The following is a 24,530-nucleotide window of genomic DNA, read 5'->3' on the forward strand; positions in this document are numbered from 1 at the left end:
ATACTCTCTAGATAGATCACAGTTTTGGTTTTAATCAATAAGTGCTTGAAGCGATTTTAAATTAGCATAATGATTGACCTTGCTAAAATGTGCAACTGAGATACTTTATCGAAGTTTTTAATACAACATTTCGATGCAGTCATGGCAACGCGGCGTATGCTTCAAAATGTCGTCTGCAAAACCCCCACATACATAGCAAAAATGCTCTGGTCTTCGCTTTGCAGACTTCTCCAAGAGTTTTTACTGAGACTCGGTTCCGAGATTCTGAATTATAAACAGTGGCCACCAGAGATAAACAACGGCAACTCGCCTGCAGGCTAGCGGCGAAAGACAAACCGTTTAACGGTTGACGAGCAGGGGCTTGTTTTGTCAGCACACGCTAAACAAAACAAGGCGGCTCTATTACTGAATTCGCCTCCACTGTTTATGGAAACCCACCATATACACTCTTCAAAAAAAGTTAAGGATCGGTTGAAAAAACGGATCTAATTATAAAAAATTGCCAAAAAATTAAACATCGACATAATAATTAAAAGATTAATGTGTTTGAATTAACAAATGAACAATAAGTCTTGACCTAGAATTTTGTTTGGCAGGCAGAGTTATTTCCCTTTGAGGCTTTGTGGGACTTCTCAAAAGCTTCTGCATTTTGGAAGAAAAAGGGTGTTTTTTATAGCCCCATGAAATTTGCGGAACGCATGCCAGGGCAAAAGGTTGTGATGCACGTGCTACAACAGGGTCCTGGCTATGAACATCGCTCACCAGCTTGTCAGTGTTTAAAGGTTGACACGCTGACGCAATTATGCACAGTAGCAACATGCCCCCACAAAGAAAACTGAGCGATTTGGATAGAGGAAGGGCAATAGGATGGCTACAAGATGGTGTTGCTGCCAGGCAAGTGGCCCAGAGGCTTGCAGTGGCTCCCTCTGTCATCATCAGACTAAAACAGAGAATCCACGCAACTGGAAGAGTGCAGGAACGACAACGTTCTGGTCGGTCCAGAGTCACCACACAAAGAGAGGATCGCTTCATTCAGAGGCAGGCCATGCAACAAAGAATGGCTACGGCAAACAACATTAGGCAACGCCTACAAGCTACCACCAACACTGTTGTTAGTGGTCAGACGATCCGAAACCGCTTACACAGCTTTGGCTTGTGTGCAAGGCGTCCAGTCCGAGGATCAACCCTGACTGCTAATCACCGAGCAGCTCGCCAAGCCTGGTGCACTCAACATGTGAGGTGGCAACGTCAGCAGTGGGCTCAGGTGTTGTTTACAGATGAGTCCCGCTTTTGCTTGGAACCTGCTGATGGTCGCTTCCGAGTGTGGAGGCGTCGCGGAGAGCGCTTCGCAGAAGGCGCTGTTCTGGAACGACAGCGTTTTGGCGGAGGCTCTGTGATGGTCTGGGGAGGGATCAGCACACGTCTAAGGACACCTCTGTACCATGTAGTGGGCAACTTGACCTGTGTCCGCTACCAGAATGAGATCCTGCAAGCCCTGGTCATTCCAGCCCTCCAAGCGATCGGCCCTCGTGCGATTCTTCAGGATGACAACGCACCTCCCCATTGCTCTGCAGCTGTAAACACCTTCATCCAGCAGGCCAGGGTCAACAGGATGCTGTGGTCAGCCAACAGCCCGGACCTGAACCCCATAGAGCACATGTGGGACGAGCTTTGTTGTCGGGTACAGCAAAATCACCCTCCTCCTGCCAATCTGGGTCAACTGCTGCAATAGCTCCAGCAGGAGTGGAATGGAGTTCCCAGAGCATTCATATGCAACCTGATCCACTCCATGCGCCAACGATGTGTTCAATACCTGGCACACAACGGAGGGCACACGCGTTATCGACACTGATTCACATTGTTGTGACAATTCCATTTTCAAGGGTTGTCACGTTTGACACACTCTAGCTAAATTGTCGCTGCCGCGTTCGATCTTTGCTTTGTTTGTCATTACTCCCTGGTTGTTCAATTATATAATTTTTAAAAAATGACAGAAATCGGTCTTCTCTATTTTGTGTGGCGTGCTTGTAAAAAAGTGATCCTTAACTTTTTTTGAAGAGTGTACATGATCTCCAAATTCCTTTTGTTAGAAGGTGAAAATACCTTCTCCCCAATTTGGTGAGAGATTATTAATGTAAAGAAAGTTAAGTATGTTTTGTTGTGTTATTTTTAATTTTATTGTTGTTGTTTCAAACCAAACAGCTGTGCACATTTTTAAATTTTTTTCCCTGTTGGTGTGTATATCTTGACCCTGCTCAGACTGTAAATTCAGATAACCATTGCAGCCAAGTCTCAAGAATCAGTAAATAAATGCCTTGAAACCTGTAAGATCTCGCAGTCAGTAACATACCTAGTCTGACCTGTATATATATATAATAACTCCCCCAAAACAGTTGTTTGCACGACGGGCGCAATGGCCTAGTGGATAAGACAGCAGCCTCCTAAGCGGAAGGTCGTATGTTTGAATTTCAGCCACGCTTGGTGGGTTAAGGGTTGAGATTGTTCCAATCTCCCATGTCAACTTATGTGCAGAACTGCAAGTGCCTTATCCCCCTTTGTGTGTACACACAAGCACACGACCAAGTGCGCACAGAAAAGATCCTGTAATCCATGTCAGAGTTTGGTTGGTTATAGAAACACGAAAATTCCAAGCATACATCCCGTGAAATCAGCGTATGGCTGCTTAAATGGCGAGGTAAAAGCGGTCATACACGTAAAAGCCCTGGGAGTTTTAGCCCATGAAGGAAGAAGTTGTTTGCATAGGGAAATTATATGGCAAAACTTGACAGGGGTCCTTTTGGGGAGGTTGTTGTGGGCATGTGTTGTTGCCCGTCTGTCTATGATTTTATGTCATGTTATTATATATTTTCAGGAATATGTATAAAAAATGTGTGCGTTACTTTATAATTATGCTCCATTTAAAAAAAAAAAAAAAGTATAAAGTGTAAAAGCAGCACAAGCTGTGTGTGTATCATAACATTCCTCCAACAGAAAGCTGTTGAATTTCCATTTTATTCTAGCAAGCTGGCAGCTCAAACCTAGCAGTTTGATGTTTGGTTAAGTCACAAGGACCGAACATCTAGTTCATGATCAGCGTTGATTTTTGTCCTTTAGTTTCGAAGAGTTGAGTTTGTTTCATTGGCAGTTGAGATCATGTAGTAATTAATTGTATCACTGAATTAACTCAGGATGTAGCAGCTCAGGTCTTAACATCAATTGTTGCCATGGTTCATCCAAAATGTTCAGATTTTCTTGTTTCCATGTTGATATAGTTATTTGACAAATTTGATTCATTATGATGATCTTTTTGTGGAAATTAGATTATGCTGATAGAATGATATTGCATATGCGTTGATGAGAAAAACGGGTACACGCATAAGGATTGCAATGTGTGAGGCCTATGGTCACAATCATTATGGGGCATTAGAAGTATGATAAAACAAAAAGAATAAGTGCACACACACACACACACAGAGCAGAGTGCTGGGGCATATCATAACCACACTGAAAGATTAACATTCATGCATGTACATGTACCAACCATTACTACAATTGAATTTCTTCATATTCAAACACAATTACAAGTGCATTTACTGACTTTGCCTCATTAGTGAAGATTCTGAAGGTTGCATGGCAAATTCTTTTTTTTATTATCATGTGTGAAGCTCTTTTAATCTTTGCCTTGAGAACCTCAGTTTTATCTCTATTTTACATTATTTTAAGTTTTTGCAACTTTTAAAACGGCTCTCTCTCTACCTCTGTCTGTCATTTTGTGAGGTACATGTATTATGTTCCGTGTTCGAAGAATGTTAACATTTTTTCTTTCTTTATTTGGTGTTTAACGTTGTTTTCAACCACGAAGGTTATATCGCGACGGGGAAAGGGGGGGGAGATGGGATAGAGCCACTTGTTAATAGTTTCTTGTTCACAAAAGCACTAATCAAAAAATTGCTCCAGGGGCTTGCAACATAGTACAATATATGACCTTACTGGGAGAATGCAAGTTTCCAGTACAAAGGACTTAACATTTCTTACATACTGCTTGACTAAAATCTTTACAAACATGGACTATATTCTATACAAGAAACACTTAACAAGGGTAAAAGGAGAAACAGAATCCGTTAGTCGCCTCTTCCGACATGCTGGGGAGCATCGGGTAAATTCTTCCCCCTAACCCGCGGGAGGTGAATGTTGACATAGTGATAACCGTTCTTTTATCATCGATCCGTTATATCAATCAAAATTATTCAATGTTTGCGTTTGGTTGCGCCTTACAAGCAGTAAAACGAGCTTGTAAAAATCACTTTTGAGAATGTATGTGTATAAAAGCAAAATTGTTATGAAGAGTTTGCCTTTCTTTTCAGATAAAAGAGGTTTACCCCGCTTCTTCTCGTTTTTATATTTAGTCAAGTTTTGACTAAATATTTTAACATCGAGGGGGAATCGAAACGAGGGTCGTGGTGTATGTGCGTGCGTGTGTGTGTGTGTGTGTCTGTGTGTAGAGCGATTCAGACTAAACTACTGGACCGATCTTTATGAAATTTGACATGAGAGTTCCTGGGTATGAAATCCCCGAACATTTTTTTTCATTTTTTTGATAAATGTCTTTGATGACGTCATATCCGGCTTTTCGTGAAAGTTGAGGCGGCACTGTCACGCCCTCATTTTTCAACCAAATTGGTTGAAATTTTGGTCAAGTACTCTTCGACAAAGCCCGGGGTTCGGTATTGCATTTCAGCTTGGTGGCTTAAAAATTAATTAATGACTTTGGTCATTAAAAATCTGAAAATTGTAAAAAAAAATAAAAATTTATAAAACGATCCAAATTTACGTTTATCTTATTCTCCATCATTTGCTGATTCCAAAAACATATAAATATGTTATATTCGGATTAAAAACAAGCTCTGAAAATTAAATATATACAAATTATTATCAATTTTTTTTTTCGAAATCAATTTAAAAACACTTTCATCTTATTCCATGTCGGTTCCTGATTCCAAAAATATATAGATATGATATGTTTGGATTAAAAACACGCTCAGAAAGTTAAAACGATATCCTTCTCAGCGCAACGAATACCCCGCTCTTCTTGTCAATTCCACCTGCACTGCCTTTGCCACGGGCGGTGGAGTGACGATGCTACGAGTATACGGTCTTGCTGCGTTGCGTTGCGTTCAGTTTCATTCTGTGAGTTCGACAGCTACTTGACTAAATATTGTATTTTCGCCTTACGCGACTTGTTACATTTGCATCCGTTTCAACACGGTGTGCGTGTGTGAGAGATAGTTTTTCCATAAAAAAGTTTACACACACACACACGCAGTCATATTTCTGTTCTTTTTATGGCTCTCATACCTCGCATTCTTTAGCTGTTCATTCATCTTGTGAACAACGACAACAAGCTGACCGACACATACCCTCCAACAAACACAGAGAAAAGGCAAGTTTTTGTTTTTATTTAAAAACCCCAACCATTCCTTACATCAATGTCATTCCTCATGCTAACCAAAACAATGTGCTTTCACCTGCACATTATTCCTCCCTCCTCCTCCCCATTACTCACACAGTATGTAAAAGACAGGCTTTCCTCAACATACAGTCAATATCTCTTTATTACTGTCTCACACACACACACAAACACTTCTCACTCACACCATAGACCAAATAGCCTGGACCGCCAACTCGTCACGTGACACTTCGAGGTTACGACTCGCGACTTTCAGGGGCGCGTCGCGTCCGGTTTGAAATTTGTTTGTTTATTTGTTGCTTAACGTCCAGCCGACTACGCAGAGCCATATCAGGACGAGGAAGGGGGGGGGATGAAGGGGGCCACTTGTCAAGCGATTCCTGTTTACAAATGCACTAACCCATTACTTGTGTCCCAGCAGGCTTTAGTAAAACTAAATTAATACCTACTGGAAGATTACCAGTTTCCAGTATGTTAAAATAGGCTTAACCTATCTACTGCTGGACTTACATCAGAACACTAACAGATTAAACTATACATGAATCGCGAGACAAGCGGCAAGAGAAGAGTTTTTTGGAAAAAATACAGGTGAATGAGCAAGAAGGCAGAAAAAAGAAAAGAATTCATGAAGAAAAAGAGAGCATGACAGGAAAGAGGAACCAAAAATCTACCTAACAGCAAACTAGAAAGCTCCTGCGGTTCCAAAAACAGGAGGGGCCTTTAATTTCATAACCGCAGTGCCCCACTGCGGGAGTCCGGTTTGAAAGGCCAGCGATTTGAAGACAGTGAAAAGAAAGCACGCTCCAGTTATTTGTGACAATGGGAGGTGACAATGAACTGGATTTTCCAAAACTCCAAACTAAATCGAAAAACATGTTCCATATGCACTTTTGCTGAGTTTATTTTAGCATTTTCAGAACTTACCTCGGCAACTTCGTCCATGTTTACAATCGACACCGGATATCACGTCCCCCTGATTTCTGAAAGGCTTGTAAGCGTAGGTTCCTAAATGCGAGAGGCCGCTACCTCGTAATAGAGAGAAAGAGCGGAGAGAGAGCTAGTTGGCGGTCCAGGATAAATGGTCTATGGTCACACATACATACATACACGCGCACAGATGATCAAACAAGAGCATTTTCATTGCGAATGTACTCTCCGATGTCAGCTTGATGATGCAAGACCACCATCATGGGATCTGCATGACGACACGCTTCTGTTGACTTTGCTGCCAGCCCAAAGCCCTGCAACACAAAGGGAGATCATCCATGATTTGCTGTACTTACATGATATAAGAATACATACAACTTTCTTTCTTTATTTGGTGTTTAACGTCGTTTTCAACCGTTCAAGGTTATATCGTGACGGGGAAAGGGGGGAGATGGGATAGAGCCACTTGTTAATTGTTTTTTGTTCACAAAAGTACTAATCAAACAATTGCTCCAGGGGCTTGCAACGTAGTTCAATATATGACCATAATACATACAACTTACAAATCTTATATATATAAGAATGGATCTAAGACTAAGTGTGTGTGTCTGTGCTTGTGATATTTCAGAGATGGCAAGAACAAGATATTGTGCATGCAACACTGCCCAAGAGCCACAGATGTGCACCTAAATTTTAGTTTCTTGATTCATAGATTCCTTCTGAGATAATAAAACTACTTAAACACAACAAAAATAGTGCACGGCCAGTACAGTGCCTACTGTTCATCTGTAGCAAGCACATAATGCCGGTGACATTAGAGATTCTCTATTGCTCTTATCAGGAGAATGAATTTATAAAAATTCCTCAACCGGAAAGTACAGGAATGTTCTTATACAAGAATGAAACACAATGACAACACCAAAATGACACGCTTTACTGACATAACCAAACACTGACCAGAATAATATATTTATCTACATGTAGATTCAAACCTTTCTTTCTTTCTTTCTTTATTTGGTGTTTAACGTCGTTTTCAACCACGAAGGTTATATCGCGACGAGGGAAAGAGGGGAGATGGGATAGGGGAAAGGGGGGAGATGGGATAGAGCCACTTGTTAAGTGTTTCTTGTTCACAAAAGCACTAATAAAAAAATTGCTCCAGGGGCTTGCAACGTAGTACAATATATGACCTTACTGGGAGAATGCAAGTTTCCAGTACAAAGGACTAAACATTTCTTACATACTGCTTGACTAAAATCTTTACAAACATTGACTATATTCTATACAAGAACCACTAACAAGGGTAAAAGGAGAAACAGAATCCGTTAGTCGCCTCTTACGACATGCGGGGTGCAGAGAAATAAGGATGTGGAAAAGAAGACTTTTGGTAAGTGAAATAAAGGTGATGGATCCAGTCAGGTAGAAATAAGACAACAAGAAAAGAATTGGAAAACTGCAGGGAATAGTAGGGAGAGTTTTCTTGGAAGGAAATATAGGTGAAAGGACTGGTAAGGCAGAAATAAGACAAAAGAAGAGAAGTAAAGGGGTGGGGTAGCTCTGTTTAAACGCTCCCGCCGCGTGAAGGCGACCCCATGGGAGCCATTCAAACCTGCCTGACAGTTGATCACCATTCGATAAAACCACCCCTGTCAGTAATTCCAAAGGGACCAATCAGACAATACTTTTTCCAACAGAAACAGCACTACTTTAAAAAAAAAAAATGTTTAAAACATTACAGTTGACTGAGTAGACCAAGGGAGAAATGCACTGACCAAGGGCATGTCATTCATACTGTAGACGATAACTCCTTGGTGATCTGATGTTCCCTCTGTGATACGTCCCAGGCCTGACTTGACCACGTTGTGACCGTACAGAAACTGTTGCTCTGCTGACGGCTTCAGCCACACCTTGTACTGGAGAAACAACATGTGCTCTTCATCATTAACACTAACAGTTTTAAATGTAACTATACTCAGTACACACCCTCGATGTCTGGGAGGAGGGGTTTTGCAGCCAGCGATGCAAAGAGAAAGAGGGACATTTTTCTTGGGCTCTTTCTTTCTTTCTTTATTTGGTGTTTAACGTCGTTTTCAACCACGAAGGTTATATCGCGACGGGGAAAAGGGGGGGGGGGGGGGGAGGATGGGATAGAGCCACTTGTGTTTCTTGTTCACAAAAGCACTAATCAAAAAGTTGCTCCAGGGGTTTGCAACGTAGTACAATATATTACCTTACTGGGAGAATTCAAGTTTCCAGTACAAAGGACTTAACATTTCTTACATACTGCTTGACTAAAATCTTTTCAAACATTGACTATATTCTATACAAGAAACACTTAACAAGGGTAAAAGGAGAAACAGAATCCGTTAGTCGCCTCTTACTGGGGAGCATCGGGTAAATTCTTCCCCCTAACCCGCGTGGGGGTTCTTGGGCTCGCGAGGCAGCAAGCACTATGTCTCTATACTGTACAATGTAAACCAAAAAGTTGGGGGGGGGGGGGGGGGGGACACTCCATATGAACACATTAGGCATGGACCAAGTGAACGAGAGATGGTTGTGGGTGGAGTGGGTGAAGAAGGAAGGAGAAAGTTGACTTATAACCCCCCTCCTTCCCTTTCACTTAAATATGAAAAAAAATTCAATGTTTGAATAATAGCACCACAAAAGAAAGAGAAAAATGTTGAAGTAATCAGAACATAAATTATACTAAAAAAGTATAATTTGTTATTTATTTCATATTTTATAAGTCTAACAAAGTAACATCAAATCAATAAAAAACACAAAAAACACACATTTATCTTCTTTGTTTTACATTTAATCACTTAAAGAAGGCTGAAAGGAATGTTACAGTTTGAAACAACTCAATCTGAAGTTTTACCACAAAATCTCATTTCGTTTCTTATTATGTTCTTTCTTTATTTGGTGTTTAACGTCGTTTTCAACCATTCAAGGTCAATCGCGACGGGGAAAGGGGGGAGATGGGATAGGGGAAAGGGGGGAGATGGGATAGAGCCACTTGTTAATTGTTTCTTGTTCACAAAAGCACTAATCAAAAAATTGCTCCAGGGGCTTGCAACGTACTGTAGTACAATATATGACCTTACTGGGAGAATGCAAGTTTCCAGTACAAAGGACTTAACATTTCTTACATACTGCTTGACTAAAATCTTTACAAACATTGACTATATTCTATACAAGAAACACTTAACAAGGGTAAAAGGAGAAACAGAACCGTTAGTCGCCTCTTACGACATGCTGGGTAGCATCGGGTAAATTCTTTCTCGTCCCAACCAATATGGGACTCCCCCTAACCCGCGGGGGGTGTTTCTTATTATGTTTCGAACACAGTTTCAGCATGTCTGCAACGTATGAGTAACTTCAAAACAGGATCCTTTTAGCACCAACACCACTTCAAGCCAACGTTTATTTTAAACAAAAAATAAAATAAAAATTAAAACTCACTTTTGCATAAGGCGCCAGATAGTCCAGAGCTGTGACATGCAGCATAAACTTTCTATCTTTGCGTGTGAATTTGCCAAAACAAGTTCCAAATGACAGCAGATTCTCTCCAGCTATGTTGCCTGCCTTTTTCATCAATTCTTCGCTGTAGAGAAAGTTTGGAAGAAATCTTATGTAAACAGAATTAACAATAATGCATTCAAACAAGTGTGAGAAAAAACACCCCACCCAAACAACAACCAACCAAACAAAACACAGACAACATATAACCAAAACCAAACAGAAAAAAATACCTCAAAAGAGTCAACTGCATGCCCAGAAAACACCCCTTTACTATTTTTGATTCATTCTGCAACTCAGGTACAGAACTTGTGAAAGCAATGTGTACTTTTTGATACTTGTAGCTATAGGTAGAAGTTAGAACGTCAGCCGGGCGTCAGCCAAAATAAACCCCAGACTGATCAAATGCTTCCATGCCAATTTTATAAGGTTAATAGGTACAATTATCCAGAGGGAGAAAAGCCGGTCAAGTTATTACAAGTGAAGCCGTTAGATTTAACCCCAAAATTCGATTAATGAGAAAACGCATCGAGTAGTTACCTCCCTTGAATGAGAAAAGAAAGCTTTGGCGAAAACAACTTTTCAAATTTCATCACGAAAAAGACTCCATGAGTGGAATGTGGGGTTCCAAAGTTCGATCAGCAGAAATTTAGAGGGTAGGGGGATAGTCAGTAGGGAGTTTATGTGTCATGTGAAATAAACAAGGCCGGCTGACGTCCTACACATTCAGCATGTCTTTTTCATCTCGGAATGACATGCAGACCTGCCTACCCCCAAAATTACAAGGTGTAATGAGCCAAGCCAAAAAGAGTAATCTGGTGGACGAAAGTATAATCAAGATTCCTTTCGGCAATCATTGCGCACATTGTCACTTCTGCTCGGACAATTTCTCCCTCCAGTTTTGTTACTGTATCACTCGACTCAGACTTCCTGATAAAGAAACAGGTAATTCGAATGTCTTTTGTCTTTTGGTTTCCACGAGCTCTCTTTACTGCATCCTTGTGATAATTTGTCTTGATGTGCTATGCACAGTAATATTTTCCAATGTGTGCACACGAAAAGTCACTGTGGCAAAGGGAACACAAGACGTGCTTTGGTCCTTTTCTTCTTCTTCTTCTTGTCGTTCGCTGTTAGATCGTCAGTCCGGACTGCAGGGCGAAACGTGCTGTCCTCTCCAAGTCCTCTCTGGGGCCGTATAGCTTCTTTTGTAGCGCTGTCTCCTCTGGCCAGGTGGTGTCCCTCAGAGCACTGTGGTATGGACAATCCTGCAGGATGTGCTCTGCTGTCTGATTCTTGCCACACGGAGATAGGGGGGAGGGAACTAGCTTCAGCTTTGTGGCCATATTGATGTTTCGGCTAGTTGCTCTCCCCCGCAGGCTGTCCCCTGGCTCCACAAGACAGCTGGGACGGAGGGACCACCAGTAGCTGAGGTTGGGCTCCTTTGAGGCATGGAGCCCGGCGCTGCACCTGCCTGGCGGGACTTCACAGGGCGAGCACCATCGCGTGCATTTCGGACTGTCGACATTTCATTTTGCGTTTTTGCGTGGATCTGTGGTTGGTTAAGGTGCGCCTATTGGCCCAGATCCTCCGACTTCAGCCCTTAGGTTTCTTTCGGGGTTACCCCGCCCTTAGTTCCTGGCTCAAAAACCTAACCCTGGAAACACATGGGGGATTTCTTACCGGGGGTCAAACCCCGGGGCTAGAGCTTTTAATGCGGCTCTTACCCGCATGGTGTAACCGTCATCGGACACGTAGGGCATTTATAGGGTAGTCAGTGCCATCTGCCAACCCACCCCGTCCTGGTAGAGACACCGCTAGTTGGTCCGGGACTGCTTATTCTATATTCGCAGCTGGCCCCCATATCTGGGGGCCGTTCCCCTATCCGCCACCTGGGGACCCGCCGGGTTGAGGATAGTCGCCCCCCTACTGAATTGGAAGTAGTCTGTTCCCGGCTTTGGTCCTTTTGATTAAGGTCTTGGGCATGGCCAAGATTCCATTTAGCTGCCTTTGTATTTCTGTCTCATGGGGACTCAGATTTTCAACGCGTCGCTAATTCATTGTAATGCGAACGGCATCATCTATCTTGTTTGTATGTGGCTGAACAGACCGGAAATGACTGGATATTGCCCAAACGATCTCGCGCAGGTGCAAACGCAAGCTCTGCGAGAGCAACAATACAGATCGGATTTACATCGAGATGAGATGTGAAAAATCGTACTTTTGGTTTCTTAAAAGTCGTAGTTTCCATTGTGGAAAGCGTGATGGCGTAGTTTGGGTTAACAATCGTAGTAAATTACGCCAAAATCGTAAGGGTAGGCAGGTTTGGACATATACCTTTTAGACATTCACTGAATCAGTGACAAATAAGGATAACATTAAACAAGAAGAGCAAACGCTCGATCGAGTCACTTTCGCAGTTCTGAATATTATATGAGGCATCAGATGGACAGGAAGAAATTGCTATTCACAACACAATGAGTCACGTTCACATAAAATTTGAGCCCGGTCACTTTTATAGTTTCCGAGAAAAGCCCAACGTTAAGTTGTGTGTTGCCGAACAGAAAAGGCTAGTTATCTCCCTTGTTTTTCTGATAACGTTCGTAAAAGGCTACAGATGTAAATACTTTGATGTAAAGAATAATCCTACAAAGTTTCAATCACATCCGATGAACTTTGTCAAAGATATAAAATGTCTAATTTTTCCTTTGACGCTGACCTGTGACCTTGAAAAAGGTCAAAGGTCAACGAAACCATCGTTAAAGTGTAGAGGTCATTGGAGGTCACGACTAAACAAAATATGAGCCCGATCGCTTTGATAGTTTCCGAGAAAAGTCCAACGTTAAGGTGGTGTCTACAGACGGCCGGCTGGCCGGCTGGTCGGTCGGCCGGCCGGACAGACTAACACTGACCGATTACATAGTCACTTTTTCTCAAGTGACTCAAAAAGAACAAAACTATCTTGAAATGAAAAACATAATTTGTTTAAAATGCTTCAATTTCATTCTCACCTGATATAGTATACCCGTTCCTTGTGCAGACGGAAGCAGTATGCTCCATCTTGTCTGTCTAGCAGCAGTGCGATGCTGTCACCGATACTGTAAAGAAACAACAAAAACACATTAACATGTGAAGATGCTTATGCTTGCAGTTCACATTTGTATGCCAAACCCCTTTTATTGTATATGAATACTCCCTTTTGGTGATACATGAAGTAGTTTGTAATATATTGTATTTAGCACTAGCAGAGGTAGAAACAAAACCCTAACAAATATAACATTCAGCATTCAGCCCTTCTAGTTCTTTTCAATCGGATATTTATTGATTTCAGGAGGGGGGGAGGGGGGGTAGTCAAACATGATCTCAACGAAAGCAAAATACTTACTATTTGGACAATTTCTCAAAGAAGGTTTTTGTTTCTTCTTCTGTAAGAGGCCGCATGATTTGTGTGTGTGTGTGGTTCTTTCACTTTTAGAAACACGTGTGATGACAAGTAAAGAAGAGTGGCGTCCCTTTGAGACACATACACAGGGGAGAGAACTCGGGAAGAATAATTCTTTTTACAGAAAATAACCCTAATATGTTACGAGTGTAAGAGAACTGTAAGATTTTGGTTGGGATATTATAATTCGTTGTAAGAAGGATCTTTGATAAAACGGGAAGAAACTGAGCCTGCTAAGAGGGTTGGGTACACCAAGAGAGTAGAGGCAAACAATATATGTCATATAAGATAGGGAATGAATTTACGCAGTGGAATTGACGCGCAGATTCTCGACTCACCAGTCGGAGGATTGCAGTTGACCTTATACCATAGAACCGAAAAGACGCATGTTGCCCGTGAGGGATCTAAACAAGTAAGTGCTTGAAAAAAAAAGTCACGGAAAGGCCGTTCTGAGAAGAAACATACACCAATTCTTAGCAGGATTGTCAGTGGGCAGTGAAGTTTATAAGAAAGAAACAACAGGATCATAAATAATATACAAAACACTTTACGTGATAGAAACGGAATTTATTGACACAAGCATGTGCAGGCTTACAAAGGACTTTTGGTCGTTTTAATTTTGTGTTTGTTTGCGCTGTTTCAGTGAGGCTTATCAAAGTGTTTTGGTTTATTTTGGTATATTTTTTGTTAGATTTGTCTAAAAAGATGCAACGATAAATCAAACGCCCCTTCCCATAATTTCAAGTGCATTTTGTACAAGTCTATCACTTTTCAAAACGAGTTTTTTCGTTGAAACAAAATCCTGATCTAAGCACACATTGTTTTTTTTCCAGCAAAGTCATGGATGAACATCGTTGTCACTGTTGGCGTGTTGCCGTTTTTGTTGTTGTTATTGTTCTAAAAATAGAGCACAAGTAATCTAGTCATGTGACTATGACTTGACGTCATGACCGTGTGATTCGCATATATCAATACGCACATTGCACAATAATCTACGTGTTTTTAGTTGTAGATGCAACCGGCGCTGTCTCTAAAAGCTCTGTTCTCGTCTCTGTTTTACTGCTTAGTTGTATCTGCAGTTCTGAAGCGGTCTACGCTTGTCAAGTACCTAGGACTAATTTGGGGCGCATGTAGAAACTGTTTACATCAGACAGGACGCCATTTTCATTTACGAAGCAGAATTCAACAGCTGACTGAAACCTTTTTGTTTTCCTCTCTTGAACGAAATCAGTGTACACCATGAAGTGGCATTACAAAGAAGAGCATCCCTTTGAGAAAAGACGCGCAGAGGGGGAGAAAATCCGCAAGAAGTACCCCGATCGCGTCCCAGTAAGTATTTTTGCTTTGAACGTTTTCTGGGAACAGACGTAAACAGTTGAGGGTGACGTATGCCATTGCCAAACAAAACAACAGTTCCAGCACGTTCGCCCATCGCTTTGGAGCATTTATTAATCAATTTTTCTCCTCATGGATGTACAATTCAGTGTTCATATGGGAGGATTTAAAATCTGTTTTGAACGAAATACTTTTTTTTGTTCATGGACATGGTGGACAACAACTTGAACGTTGAACAACCGAACCAAGCAATGCACTGAGTCTGACCACTCTGCCCCATTCCATTGTTCAGGGCGTTGTGGTACTGGTAGTTTTGTCAAAACAACGAATAGCAACGAAGAAAGCTAGTGACAAGATAACTGCAAGCACTAAACAAGAGTTTACAAATAGAATCCTTCTTATTCTTAATCTTAATGTGGAACTGGTAGGCGAATGTGGTGTATTGACATTGGCTGTGGCTATATCCACGGGTCCGTGTCTCTAGACTCGATGCTATATCCACGTTACTGACGTCATCGTACTCAAGGACGCTACTCTCGCCTTATATTTTCCTGCTTTCGGTTGGGCACTTCAGTTCACTGACTTCAGCTGTCAAATTTTAATAAAAGTCAAAATTCCCTTTTATTTTTAAATAACGAGTTACACTCCATGAGTGGAATACAGGATCCAAAGTTCGATCAGCAGCGGAGAGGGGAGTTTATGTGATAAAATGTAAACAAAGCCGGCTGCCGTCCTACCGTTGTGACCGGTGAAAATTGCAGGAGTGCATTTTTGTTGCAATCTCAGCTCTATCAACGAAATGCTTTGGAGAAAAGAAGAGTAGAGCAAAAGGTAAAAGAAAGGAAAGTTAAGAGGGGGGAAAAATAAGTGAACAAATCTATTTCAACAACAACAACAAAAAGACTGAGGCCAGGCTCGAACCGGAGGTCTCATGGACTGTTAGGCAAATCACAATCGTCTGAGCTACGAAGACAACATGTCCGTTAGGGGAAAAATAGGAATCTATATTTTGTGCGATACTCCTGATGACTGCTATCGATCTCGACGAACTTTTCGAAAGTTGCACATGAGTGCACTCCTGTAAGGCTTTCCAGGTTGTCAAAAGAGTTGATTGTTTCGTGGTAAAAACAAAATGGCGCTTGATAAGAGTGCCAACGCGAGGCTTTTCGTGCGACGATGACGTCAGTCACGTGGATATAGCCTGGGGACTAGAGACACGGACCCGTGGATATAGCCACAACCATTGACATTTTTTATTTTAACTTTCAGTCAATCGGTGTTGTTCTCAGGCTCAGAGGACCATGGGATTAGGTCAGTTGGACCTGAACTGAAATTATGTATAAGTCCAAATTTAATAGCTTTGTCTGTTTCGTGGGAAAGTCAACGTGTCAAAAATATCAAATTCAAATGGTCGACTGGCCAGGGATCAGACCAATAGTTTGATAAGTGAGATTAAATTTAAAGTTGTATACATTACTTATGACGGGTACTGCTTATGACTGGTACAATGCTGTTTCATGTTATAACCTTATAGACACAAATAACTATAAGTATAAATAATGTAATACGGTACTCACTGTCAGAGACATGTCATAGCACACTAACAGTAACACAGATTCAGCCAATCTGTGGTGTTAATTAATTGTTAATGTTATGTTACAACTCACATATTTTCAGGTCAGTCCCCTGTTAGTGTTCCTACAGTTTCTTTTCTGAAAATGTCTAATTAATGATAAAGATAGTAATTATTATGAGAAAGAAGAGTGGCGGACCTGTGAAATTGATTTTATTATTGAGCATGAGAGAAATAGATGTCAGGACAATGATGAAAGTCGCCATTTACAGTTACCATGGAAATTACTTTTTCAGGTCATTGTGGAGAAAGCGCCAAAGGCACGTGTGGGTGATTTGGACAAGAAGAAGTACTTGGTGCCATCAGATCTGACAGTTGGCCAGTTCTACTTTCTGATCAGGAAACGCATTCACCTTCGTCCCGAGGATGCTCTTTTCTTCTTCGTCAATAACGTCATCCCCCCAACATCTGCAACCATGGGCGCCCTTTATCAGGTACATTGATATTGTGTGAAACATAAGTATGTCAAGTGTACAGGAGGGATTTGCTCTTCCGTACTTAATATTTAGGTTCTTTCATTTTTAAGTGCAATGTAATATAACAAGTTTTACACATCTGCTGACAGATGATGTTATTATTGTCAAATACAAAGTAAGCCTTCTTAATCATAATGTTAGGTTAAAAGTCAACAGTTGAACATGTCACATTGTCAGAGCGAAAACTTACAATATATCTTATTCCCACCTGCCACGGTTTGTGATGCCTTCTTTTAGTACAGTAGAACCCCCCAAAATCGGGTCTTAAAAAGGAGGGAGTCTTGAGACAAATTTACAGAGGTTATGAACAGAAAATCTGGAGAAAAAAAGTAAGGTCTTAAAAAGTTGGTATAGTCTTATCAGATCCCAAAGAAGGTAAGTGTTGGGAATGTTAAAAGGCATAATTTATGCAACGTAACCTTGTGGGTCAGTTGCTTGTTTTCAATAAACGTATACAGTGAAAGAAGATGTTCAGCATCACTATACTCTGTTTATTTATGTTGATACAACTTACATTGTACAAAAAACTCCTCAGTCTCACTCTCAGCATAGAGTTTCGATGATGACATCACAATTGCATGGTCAATATCAGTTTTTGAGTCACTTGAGAAAAAGTGACTCTATGTAATCGGTCAGTGTTAGTCTGTCCACGGCTGGCCGGCCGGCCGTCCGTCCGTAGACACCACCTTAACGTTGGACTTTTCTCGGAAACTATCAAAGCGATCGGGCTCATATTTTGTTTAGTCGTGACCTCCAATGACCTCTACACTTTAACGATGGTTTCGTTGACCTTTGACCTTTTTCAAGGTCACAGGTCAGCGTCAAAGGAAAAATTAGACATTTTATATCTTTGACAAAGTTCATCGGATGTGATTGAAACTTTGTAGGATTATTCTTTACATCAAAGTATTTACATCTGTAGCCTTTTACGAACGTTATCAGAAAAACAAGGGAGATAACTAGCCTTTTCTGTTCGGCAACACACAACTTAACGTTGGGCTTTTCTCGGAAACTATAAAAGTGACCGGGCTCAAATTTTATGTGAACGTGACTCATTGTGTTGTGAATAGCAATTTCTTCCTGTCCATCTGATGCCTCATATAATATTCAGAACTGCGAAAGTGACTCGATCGAGCGTTTGCTCTTCTTGTTATAATTGTTGTTTTATTCATTTTTCAGGAACACCACGAAGAGGACTTTTTCTTGTACATTGCCTACAGCGACGAGAGTGTGTATGGAGCCTAAGTTTTGACTGACAATTGCATAGACCTAGAGATCATCTACTGGCTCCACTGTTCTATCATCATGAGGGCTGATGCTGGGAAAAGCAATTTTTCGTTTGGTCAGACCAGCTGTGACTTCATTGTGTACATATATTTCGCCATCCAATGCAGTGCGCTAGCAAGTCACTGCAGTCCAAGTGCTGCCCCCTTCTAGCGTACCCTCCCCTTCTTACCCGATCATCTTTTTCAATGGCTTTTCATCCCCTAAGTCTGAAAAATTTCTGCTTGATTTTTGTCCTAGCCTTTTGAATTTTGCAGTTGGTTTTATCACTCAGGCCAGCAATGTGTGTGTGGTTTTTCTTGTGTTTGTTGAACTTAGGCGGTTTGTGACTATTTTTAGTGGCCACCTCAGATCTCGTGTTGATGATATCGGCCAAGAGGACACATAACCTAAGCTCCTGTTCTTAATGGCAGGGGTTACGTGTGTCATTTCTGCAGGAGCTGTTAAAAAAATCCAGGCTGTTTGGGTTTGAAGGAATGTCACAAGGAAATGCAGAGTATGCTTGCCTCATGGTGTTTTCTTCATGTCAACCGTCAGATAGTATATGATGTATTTATAACTTATAAGTAATAAACATTTGTGTTGTAAGAAACTGCCACATGTAAAAGTGTTAGTCTTTTTCTGTACTTATTTTTTCTCTTCTTATTGTCGTGCATAGCGTTTTTTTCTTGCTATTTTGTTTATTCCTAGGTCTACAACTCGTTCTTGCTTTTATGTGTGTACTACTATTACTATTAGAAGTACATGTAGGTCTAAGGTGGGTGTTGAATTGTTTCATGAGGAGACTCAGAGGGTTAGTCATTTTTGTAAGTTTTTATGATCAGTCTTGTAGGTAACTTTCTCCAACAAGATTTTCAGTTTCTCCGCTGTTCAAAATTATTTTCCGCTATTTTTTTCATGAACATAACACAGTAAAACAGATGCCTCTTGTGGGTGGTAAAATATCGTAATTATGATACTGGCTGAGTGAGCAAAGAACTTATTCCAAGTTGAAACTCAACATCTTCCATGTAATTCTTTAAAATAAAAATGTCCACACTGTTTAAGACTTTCAGAGTCAAGCTATCACCTGATTATGAAAGCCAGAAATATACTTGGATGGGTGTAATTGCAGCTTGTTTTTTGCAAAGCTATCTTCAGTACACTGTAACTGGTGTTATTTTATAGAATCTTTGAAACTAATGAATTTGACACCAGATGGATTTAGACAAACAGGAGGGATTTGTTGTCATATTTGCTGTTCTTATCTTGTAATTTTTGGGTACATGTGTACATATTTTGCACGAGTGTGGTTTTTTGGTTTCATGGAATGTGTGTCTTGAAAATGGGATGTTTGCTTGTACACAGAATATATATAGGTTAAAAAAGGCATTCCCAAGACTTCCTTCAGTTATTTAGGCCAAGGGCTGTAACTGGCAAAAAATCAACATCTTTATTTTACTTTTAACCTCCTTGAAAAGATAAGAAGACTTGAACATTTGTGAACATTCAACTAGAACTATGTGTCATTTCACCGACACAAAGGCTGTTTCCTCAAAATCATTAGCTTTTATTGTGGTCAACTTGTTTTTGGCATACAGCAGTTGCACTTGATATTGCAGTTTGCTTTTAGTGTCTCTGTGAATTATAAAACTAAACTGTGATTTGTCTTGGGAAATAAAAATGGAAAAAATATGGTCTGTGTGTGCTGTAAATTGGGTGAATTTGCAGATGGTAAAGGTGTGAAGGGATTGCTACAACAAAATTTCCTTCTACGTGTACCACAACGCTGCCATCTTTATCTGTACATATGACTGATTGTACTGCATGCATCCCAAAACAGGAAAACGAAAAGTTCAGAAACTAGCCAGTAATGCAATGAAAAGTTAATGCTTGTCATGACCTCCAAGTTTGTGCAGATTTATCTGTGACACATTGCAACCACCACACAAATATATTTGCAGAAGACATCCTTATGCATTACAGTGTGTTCAGGCATAACATTTACTTACCAGTGAAAGGAATGGAAGATTATTTGTCAACAAATTGCACACATTAGTTTGCATGCAAGGAAACCTATACACAGTGCTATAGTATATAGATATAATACTTCGTGAAAGAACCTGAATGAGGTTGCATTGTTCTTTTGTGTGAGGAGTTGTTTGTTCGTTTAGACGTTTTCTTGTAGCATCATTTAATTTACCTCCATCCACCACTGTATTTCTACACACATTGAAGATTACTAGCAGCATTTAGAGCATACTCTACCAGAAAGTCTGAAAATGGTTCACTTTTTGACTCACTTGAGTAATTGATGCAAGTTTGTATATGAGAGAAATTATCAAGGTTGGATAACTAAATGAGTTGATACAGGTCACATTAGGTTTAAGTTTGTGTCAGCAAGTCGGACCTGAAAGTTATCTTGAATATGTTGTGTATGTGTGTTTTTATTTTATTTTTATATACACATGAACATAACATTCAGCATTCACAAGGTTTATCAACAGAAAGTATTACTGACTATTCATTGACTTCACGTACATACACACACATGGACAATATGGGGGACCGTGGTCACACTTTAGAATATACTGGCACTGTTGCAACATATTGCCTCAATAGATTCATCGGGTACAAATATAGGCGTACACATACTGTATAATCTGTGTAATGAACTTGCGGGTAAATGGAATAGGGTAAGTCACTTACAAAATCTTCATAATGTATCAATGAAATCTTCCTACGCATCAATGAAAAAGTGTTTATATAAACACCAATCTCTTTAAAATTTACCATAATTATTGTTTACACTAGCATTATACTTTTCAATCAAAAATCTTTGTTTAACAATTTTCACAAAAACATTAACATTTGGACAGCAAAATTCTATGTAATAATCTGTATTGGAACCATCTCGGGTACATGTTCTGTGTAGTTCTCATTATTGTCAAAAAACACTTTTCTAACATTTACATCAACATTTATTAAATTAGGCCATTTTTCCATGCACTTTAAATTGACATCATTTTTCACAAGGTGGGTATAAATATGATTTTCTCCACCTTTAGACATTTGTTTCCATACAACATTTTCACCAATATGGACAACAAGTTCTCTTAAATATTATTATTATTATTTTGTTTGGGAAGGGGGAGGAGGATGTTCATATACAGTGGAATCCTCCAGGACCTCAAAACAAATCTGAGAAAATCTAATTTAAAAAAAGGATTTTTCTATCTGAACTGGGAGGGAGTGTTCTAATGGTTTTTTTTTGAAAAGGGGGGTTCCACTGTAATCGGATATGACAGAGGCAGGTCGTATAGGCATTTGCTTTTTTTGATTTTAGCACGATGATATAACATTTTTATATTTGTACGTACCCTCCAAAACAAACAAACCCAACACACACAAAAACAACCAAAAGAGAAAAAAAACAGAAACATACAACATTACAAACAAGCAAAATACACATAAGTACCAAGAAACGAAATGCAACAACAACAATAAAGGGACACCACAGAATTACACATACATTATATTCGTCAGTCGCAGGCACACCTGAAATTCTTACAGGGGAGGTAACAAGGATCTGAGCTAAAATGAAAGAGTACTTTCCCTTGCATCGACGAAACGTACTTTGTGCTACCTGTATCGAGGCGATTTTACCTTTTGATGCATCGATCCTGCTTTAAATTGTAATTTGCTTGCTTTCTAACATGTTATTACATAACAACTAGGCATTAAAGGTCAGATGAAGGCAACAACGGTCAGTGAAAGTATTTCTGTGTCTTTACCCGTGAGCTATCGACGAACCAACACGAAGCGGAAGTAGTCCCGAGAACGTAGAAGCTACGCGCGCAACTGTGTTTATTAAATGTGCAGTTTTTGAACAATTTAGGGTAGATTTTCATAAAAAAAGTCTTTAGAATTTTATAAGAAATGAAAACTTATAACTGTGCATGCAATTAAGGATTCATTGTTATTTAAATGAAAGCAACAAACAAATTCTGGCACTTTAAAAATGGTTATGTTAAACACCATTAATGTTTACAATTCTTGTTTTGGTCGGGCTTCAAACTTTCTGCATAATCGGTAGCTTTGCGCAGTGGCGGTACCATAGTCGATGAGGTTTATCCGAGACGTGGTTATTGCTAGTTGAAAACTATTCCCAATACCCCGCGTGGACGACCTTCGGGTCGGCAAACGCAATTTTTGACGGTTCCTACGGGAACTAATATACAATTGAAAATAATCTACTCTTCTCTGTACTTTACTTCTGCAACGTAGTTTTAACACACCTGACTTCTTTGAAGGGTTAAAGGCCAACATCCAAAAGAATTTTTCTCCTGGAGCGACCTAAACTTGAACCCGTCGATATTCTTGCATGTCTGTTTACTTCGTGCTGCACGCAAAAATTGTGCGACTTCCTTGCTGCGTGGATTGACGAAGCTGTTTTATTCTCGTGACTGAAAACACTGCAGTGCGTGAAGTTGTATTCTGTGGGTTCGACAGATCGGTCCAGTAGTTTGGTCTCAATCGCTCTACACACACGCACACACACACATACACACACTGGCACACACACACACACACACACACACACTAGCTCACACACACACACGCGCACACACACACCCGCTCGGCTTTTTGTCCCCTCTGCCTCACTGATTTGGTTAAATTGTGTTTATTTCGTCATTATTTTGTTAGTAAATAGTGAACATTGCTTCAATGCCGAAGCAAAAAACATCATTATTGGTTGTAATGTGCTACCAATTTTAAAACCCGAATATCGTATTACATAGTAATTTTGACAGCAGTTCAAATGTGTACATTAACCAGTTCCATTCAGCAGACTTTCAGGTCTTTGTAACTGATTTCTGGCCAGGAATTTATCACGCTTTCTATTGTTCATTCGTTTCCTGTGACATCAGCAAACCAGCAAAGTGTGTGTGTGTGTGTGTGTGTGTGTGTGTGTGTGTGTGTGTGTGTGTGTGTGTGTGTGTGTGTGTGTGTGTGTGTGTGTGCCTTATCGGTTTTTGAGTCACTTGAGAAAAAGTGACTCTATGTAATCGGTCAGTGTTAGTCTGTCCGGCCGGCCGTCCGGCCGGCCGTCCGGCCGGCCGTCCGGCCGGCCGTCCGTAGACACCACCTTAACGTTGGACTTTTCTCGGAAACTATCAAAGCGATCGGGCTCATATTTTGTTTAGTCGTGACCTCCAATGACCTCTACACTTTAACGATGGTTTCGTTGACCTTTGACCTTTTTCAAGGTCACAGGTCAGCGTCAAAGGAAAAATTAGACATTTTATATCTTTGACAAACTTTTCTCGGAAACTATCAAAGCGATCGGGCTCATATTTTGTTTAGTCGTGACCTCCAATGACCTCTACACTTTAACGATGGTTTCGTTGACCTTTGACCTTTTTCAAGGTCACAGGTCAGCGTCAAAGGAAAAATTAGACATTTTATATCTTTGACAAAGTTCATCGGATGTGATTGAAACTTTGTAGGATTATTCTTTACATCAAAGTATTTACATCTGTAGCCTTTTACGAACGTTATCAGAAAAACAAGGGAGATAACTAGCCTTTTCTGTTCGGCAACACACAACTTAACGTTGGGCTTTTCTCGGAAACTATAAAAGTGACCGGGCTCAAATTTTATGTGAACGTGACTCATTGTGTTGTGAATAGCAATTTCTTCCTGTCCATCTGATGCCTCATATAATATTCAGAACTGCGAAAGTGACTCGATCGAGCGTTTGCTCTTCTTGTTGTTGTTGTTGATGAGTACGTAACAAAATGTAGTCAGTATAATTATATACGTTTGCACCATACCTCATCTCCCGTGAAATATCAACAGAGTTCGAAGTTTCAGTTTGTCAATCTGTATAGTATGATTTGTTTTCAAATACGTTTTGTCTTTCTTTCCTTGTCCTGGTTTGTTTACAGATCATCGTCATTTTTTAATCTCGGAAGATCTAACTAGTGTTCTGAGCATCGCCTAAGTAGACATCAACAAGCATGTACATACTTGAATGATCTTGCCGTTGTCTATCTTTTCCGATATCGTGTCCATTTCCACATCGCAACATTATTGAATATTTGTACCAGTTTCAATTTGTCTGATTCAAACTAGATGTTGAATGACACAGAAATAAAACGATTTCTTCGTGAACTTCAATTTTGTTTGAGTAATATATCAGGTGTACGATACATCTACACAGGTGTGTGTGTGTGTGTTCTTGAACATAACTACACCCATGTGTTTATGAGTTACATAATTATATATATGCGTTCAGTCAGTCTGCATGTTTCCTTTCACAAAATAAGACACAACATCAAAAATGAATACAGATTTGATCTGCAAGGAGGAAATATCAAACCAACCCACACCCCAAACCTAAAGCAGCTCATGACAAACTTTTGGTACACACTTTGCAAAATAAAACTCTAATTTCTAACCAGCTGC

The 24,530-nt window shown here is 40.2% G+C and overlaps 2 protein-coding genes and 1 non-coding gene across 3 annotated transcripts; 2 read left to right on the forward strand and 1 right to left on the reverse strand.

The window, feature by feature from the left end:
- Positions 1-5,439: 5,439 nt before the first annotated feature.
- Positions 5,440-13,455, reverse strand: LOC138978454 (60S ribosome subunit biogenesis protein NIP7 homolog). Its single transcript, XM_070351198.1, has 5 exons — positions 13,296-13,455; positions 12,922-13,008; positions 9,857-9,998; positions 8,167-8,307; positions 5,440-6,708 (listed from the first exon to the last, which is right to left on the reverse strand). Exons 1-5 carry the CDS (start codon positions 13,349-13,351, stop codon positions 6,589-6,591), a joined length of 546 nt encoding a protein of 181 aa, XP_070207299.1. The 5' UTR covers positions 13,352-13,455; the 3' UTR covers positions 5,440-6,588.
- Positions 13,456-14,320: 865 nt separating this feature from the next.
- On the forward strand, positions 14,321-19,754 carry LOC138978455 (gamma-aminobutyric acid receptor-associated protein). The gene is made up of 3 exons (XM_070351199.1): positions 14,321-14,681; positions 16,557-16,754; positions 17,976-19,754. The coding sequence occupies exons 1-3, from the start codon at positions 14,592-14,594 to the stop codon at positions 18,039-18,041; spliced, it is 354 nt and encodes a 117-aa protein (XP_070207300.1). The 5' UTR covers positions 14,321-14,591; the 3' UTR covers positions 18,042-19,754.
- A 2,399-nt stretch (positions 19,755-22,153) lies between these two features.
- Positions 22,154-22,290, forward strand: LOC138979315 (U4 spliceosomal RNA). Its single transcript, XR_011459995.1, has one exon. It is a non-coding gene; the product is annotated as a U4 spliceosomal RNA (small nuclear RNA).
- Positions 22,291-24,530: the final 2,240 nt, after the last annotated feature.

This window comes from Littorina saxatilis, linkage group LG10, assembly GCF_037325665.1.
Source record: "Littorina saxatilis isolate snail1 linkage group LG10, US_GU_Lsax_2.0, whole genome shotgun sequence".
Classification (NCBI taxonomy): Eukaryota; Metazoa; Mollusca; class Gastropoda; order Littorinimorpha; family Littorinidae; genus Littorina; species Littorina saxatilis.

Excerpts from the sequence above, each read along its gene's own strand:
- LOC138978454 (XM_070351198.1), bottom strand. The coding sequence starts at position 13,351 with ATGCGGCCTCTTACAGAAGAAGAAACAAAAACCTTCTTTGAGAAATTG. Across the intron at positions 13,009-13,295 it reads TTTGAGAAATTGTCCAAATA|TATCGGTGACAGCATCGCAC; the intron begins GTAAGTATTTTG and ends GTTTCTTTACAG. Across the intron at positions 9,999-12,921 it reads GAACGGGTATACTATATCAG|CGAAGAATTGATGAAAAAGG; the intron begins GTGAGAATGAAA and ends CTTTCTCTACAG.
- LOC138978455 (XM_070351199.1), top strand. The coding sequence starts at position 14,592 with ATGAAGTGGCATTACAAAGAAGAGCATCCCTTTGAGAAAAGACGCGCA. Across the intron at positions 14,682-16,556 it reads AGTACCCCGATCGCGTCCCA|GTCATTGTGGAGAAAGCGCC; the intron begins GTAAGTATTTTT and ends TTACTTTTTCAG. Across the intron at positions 16,755-17,975 it reads CCATGGGCGCCCTTTATCAG|GAACACCACGAAGAGGACTT; the intron begins GTACATTGATAT and ends TTCATTTTTCAG.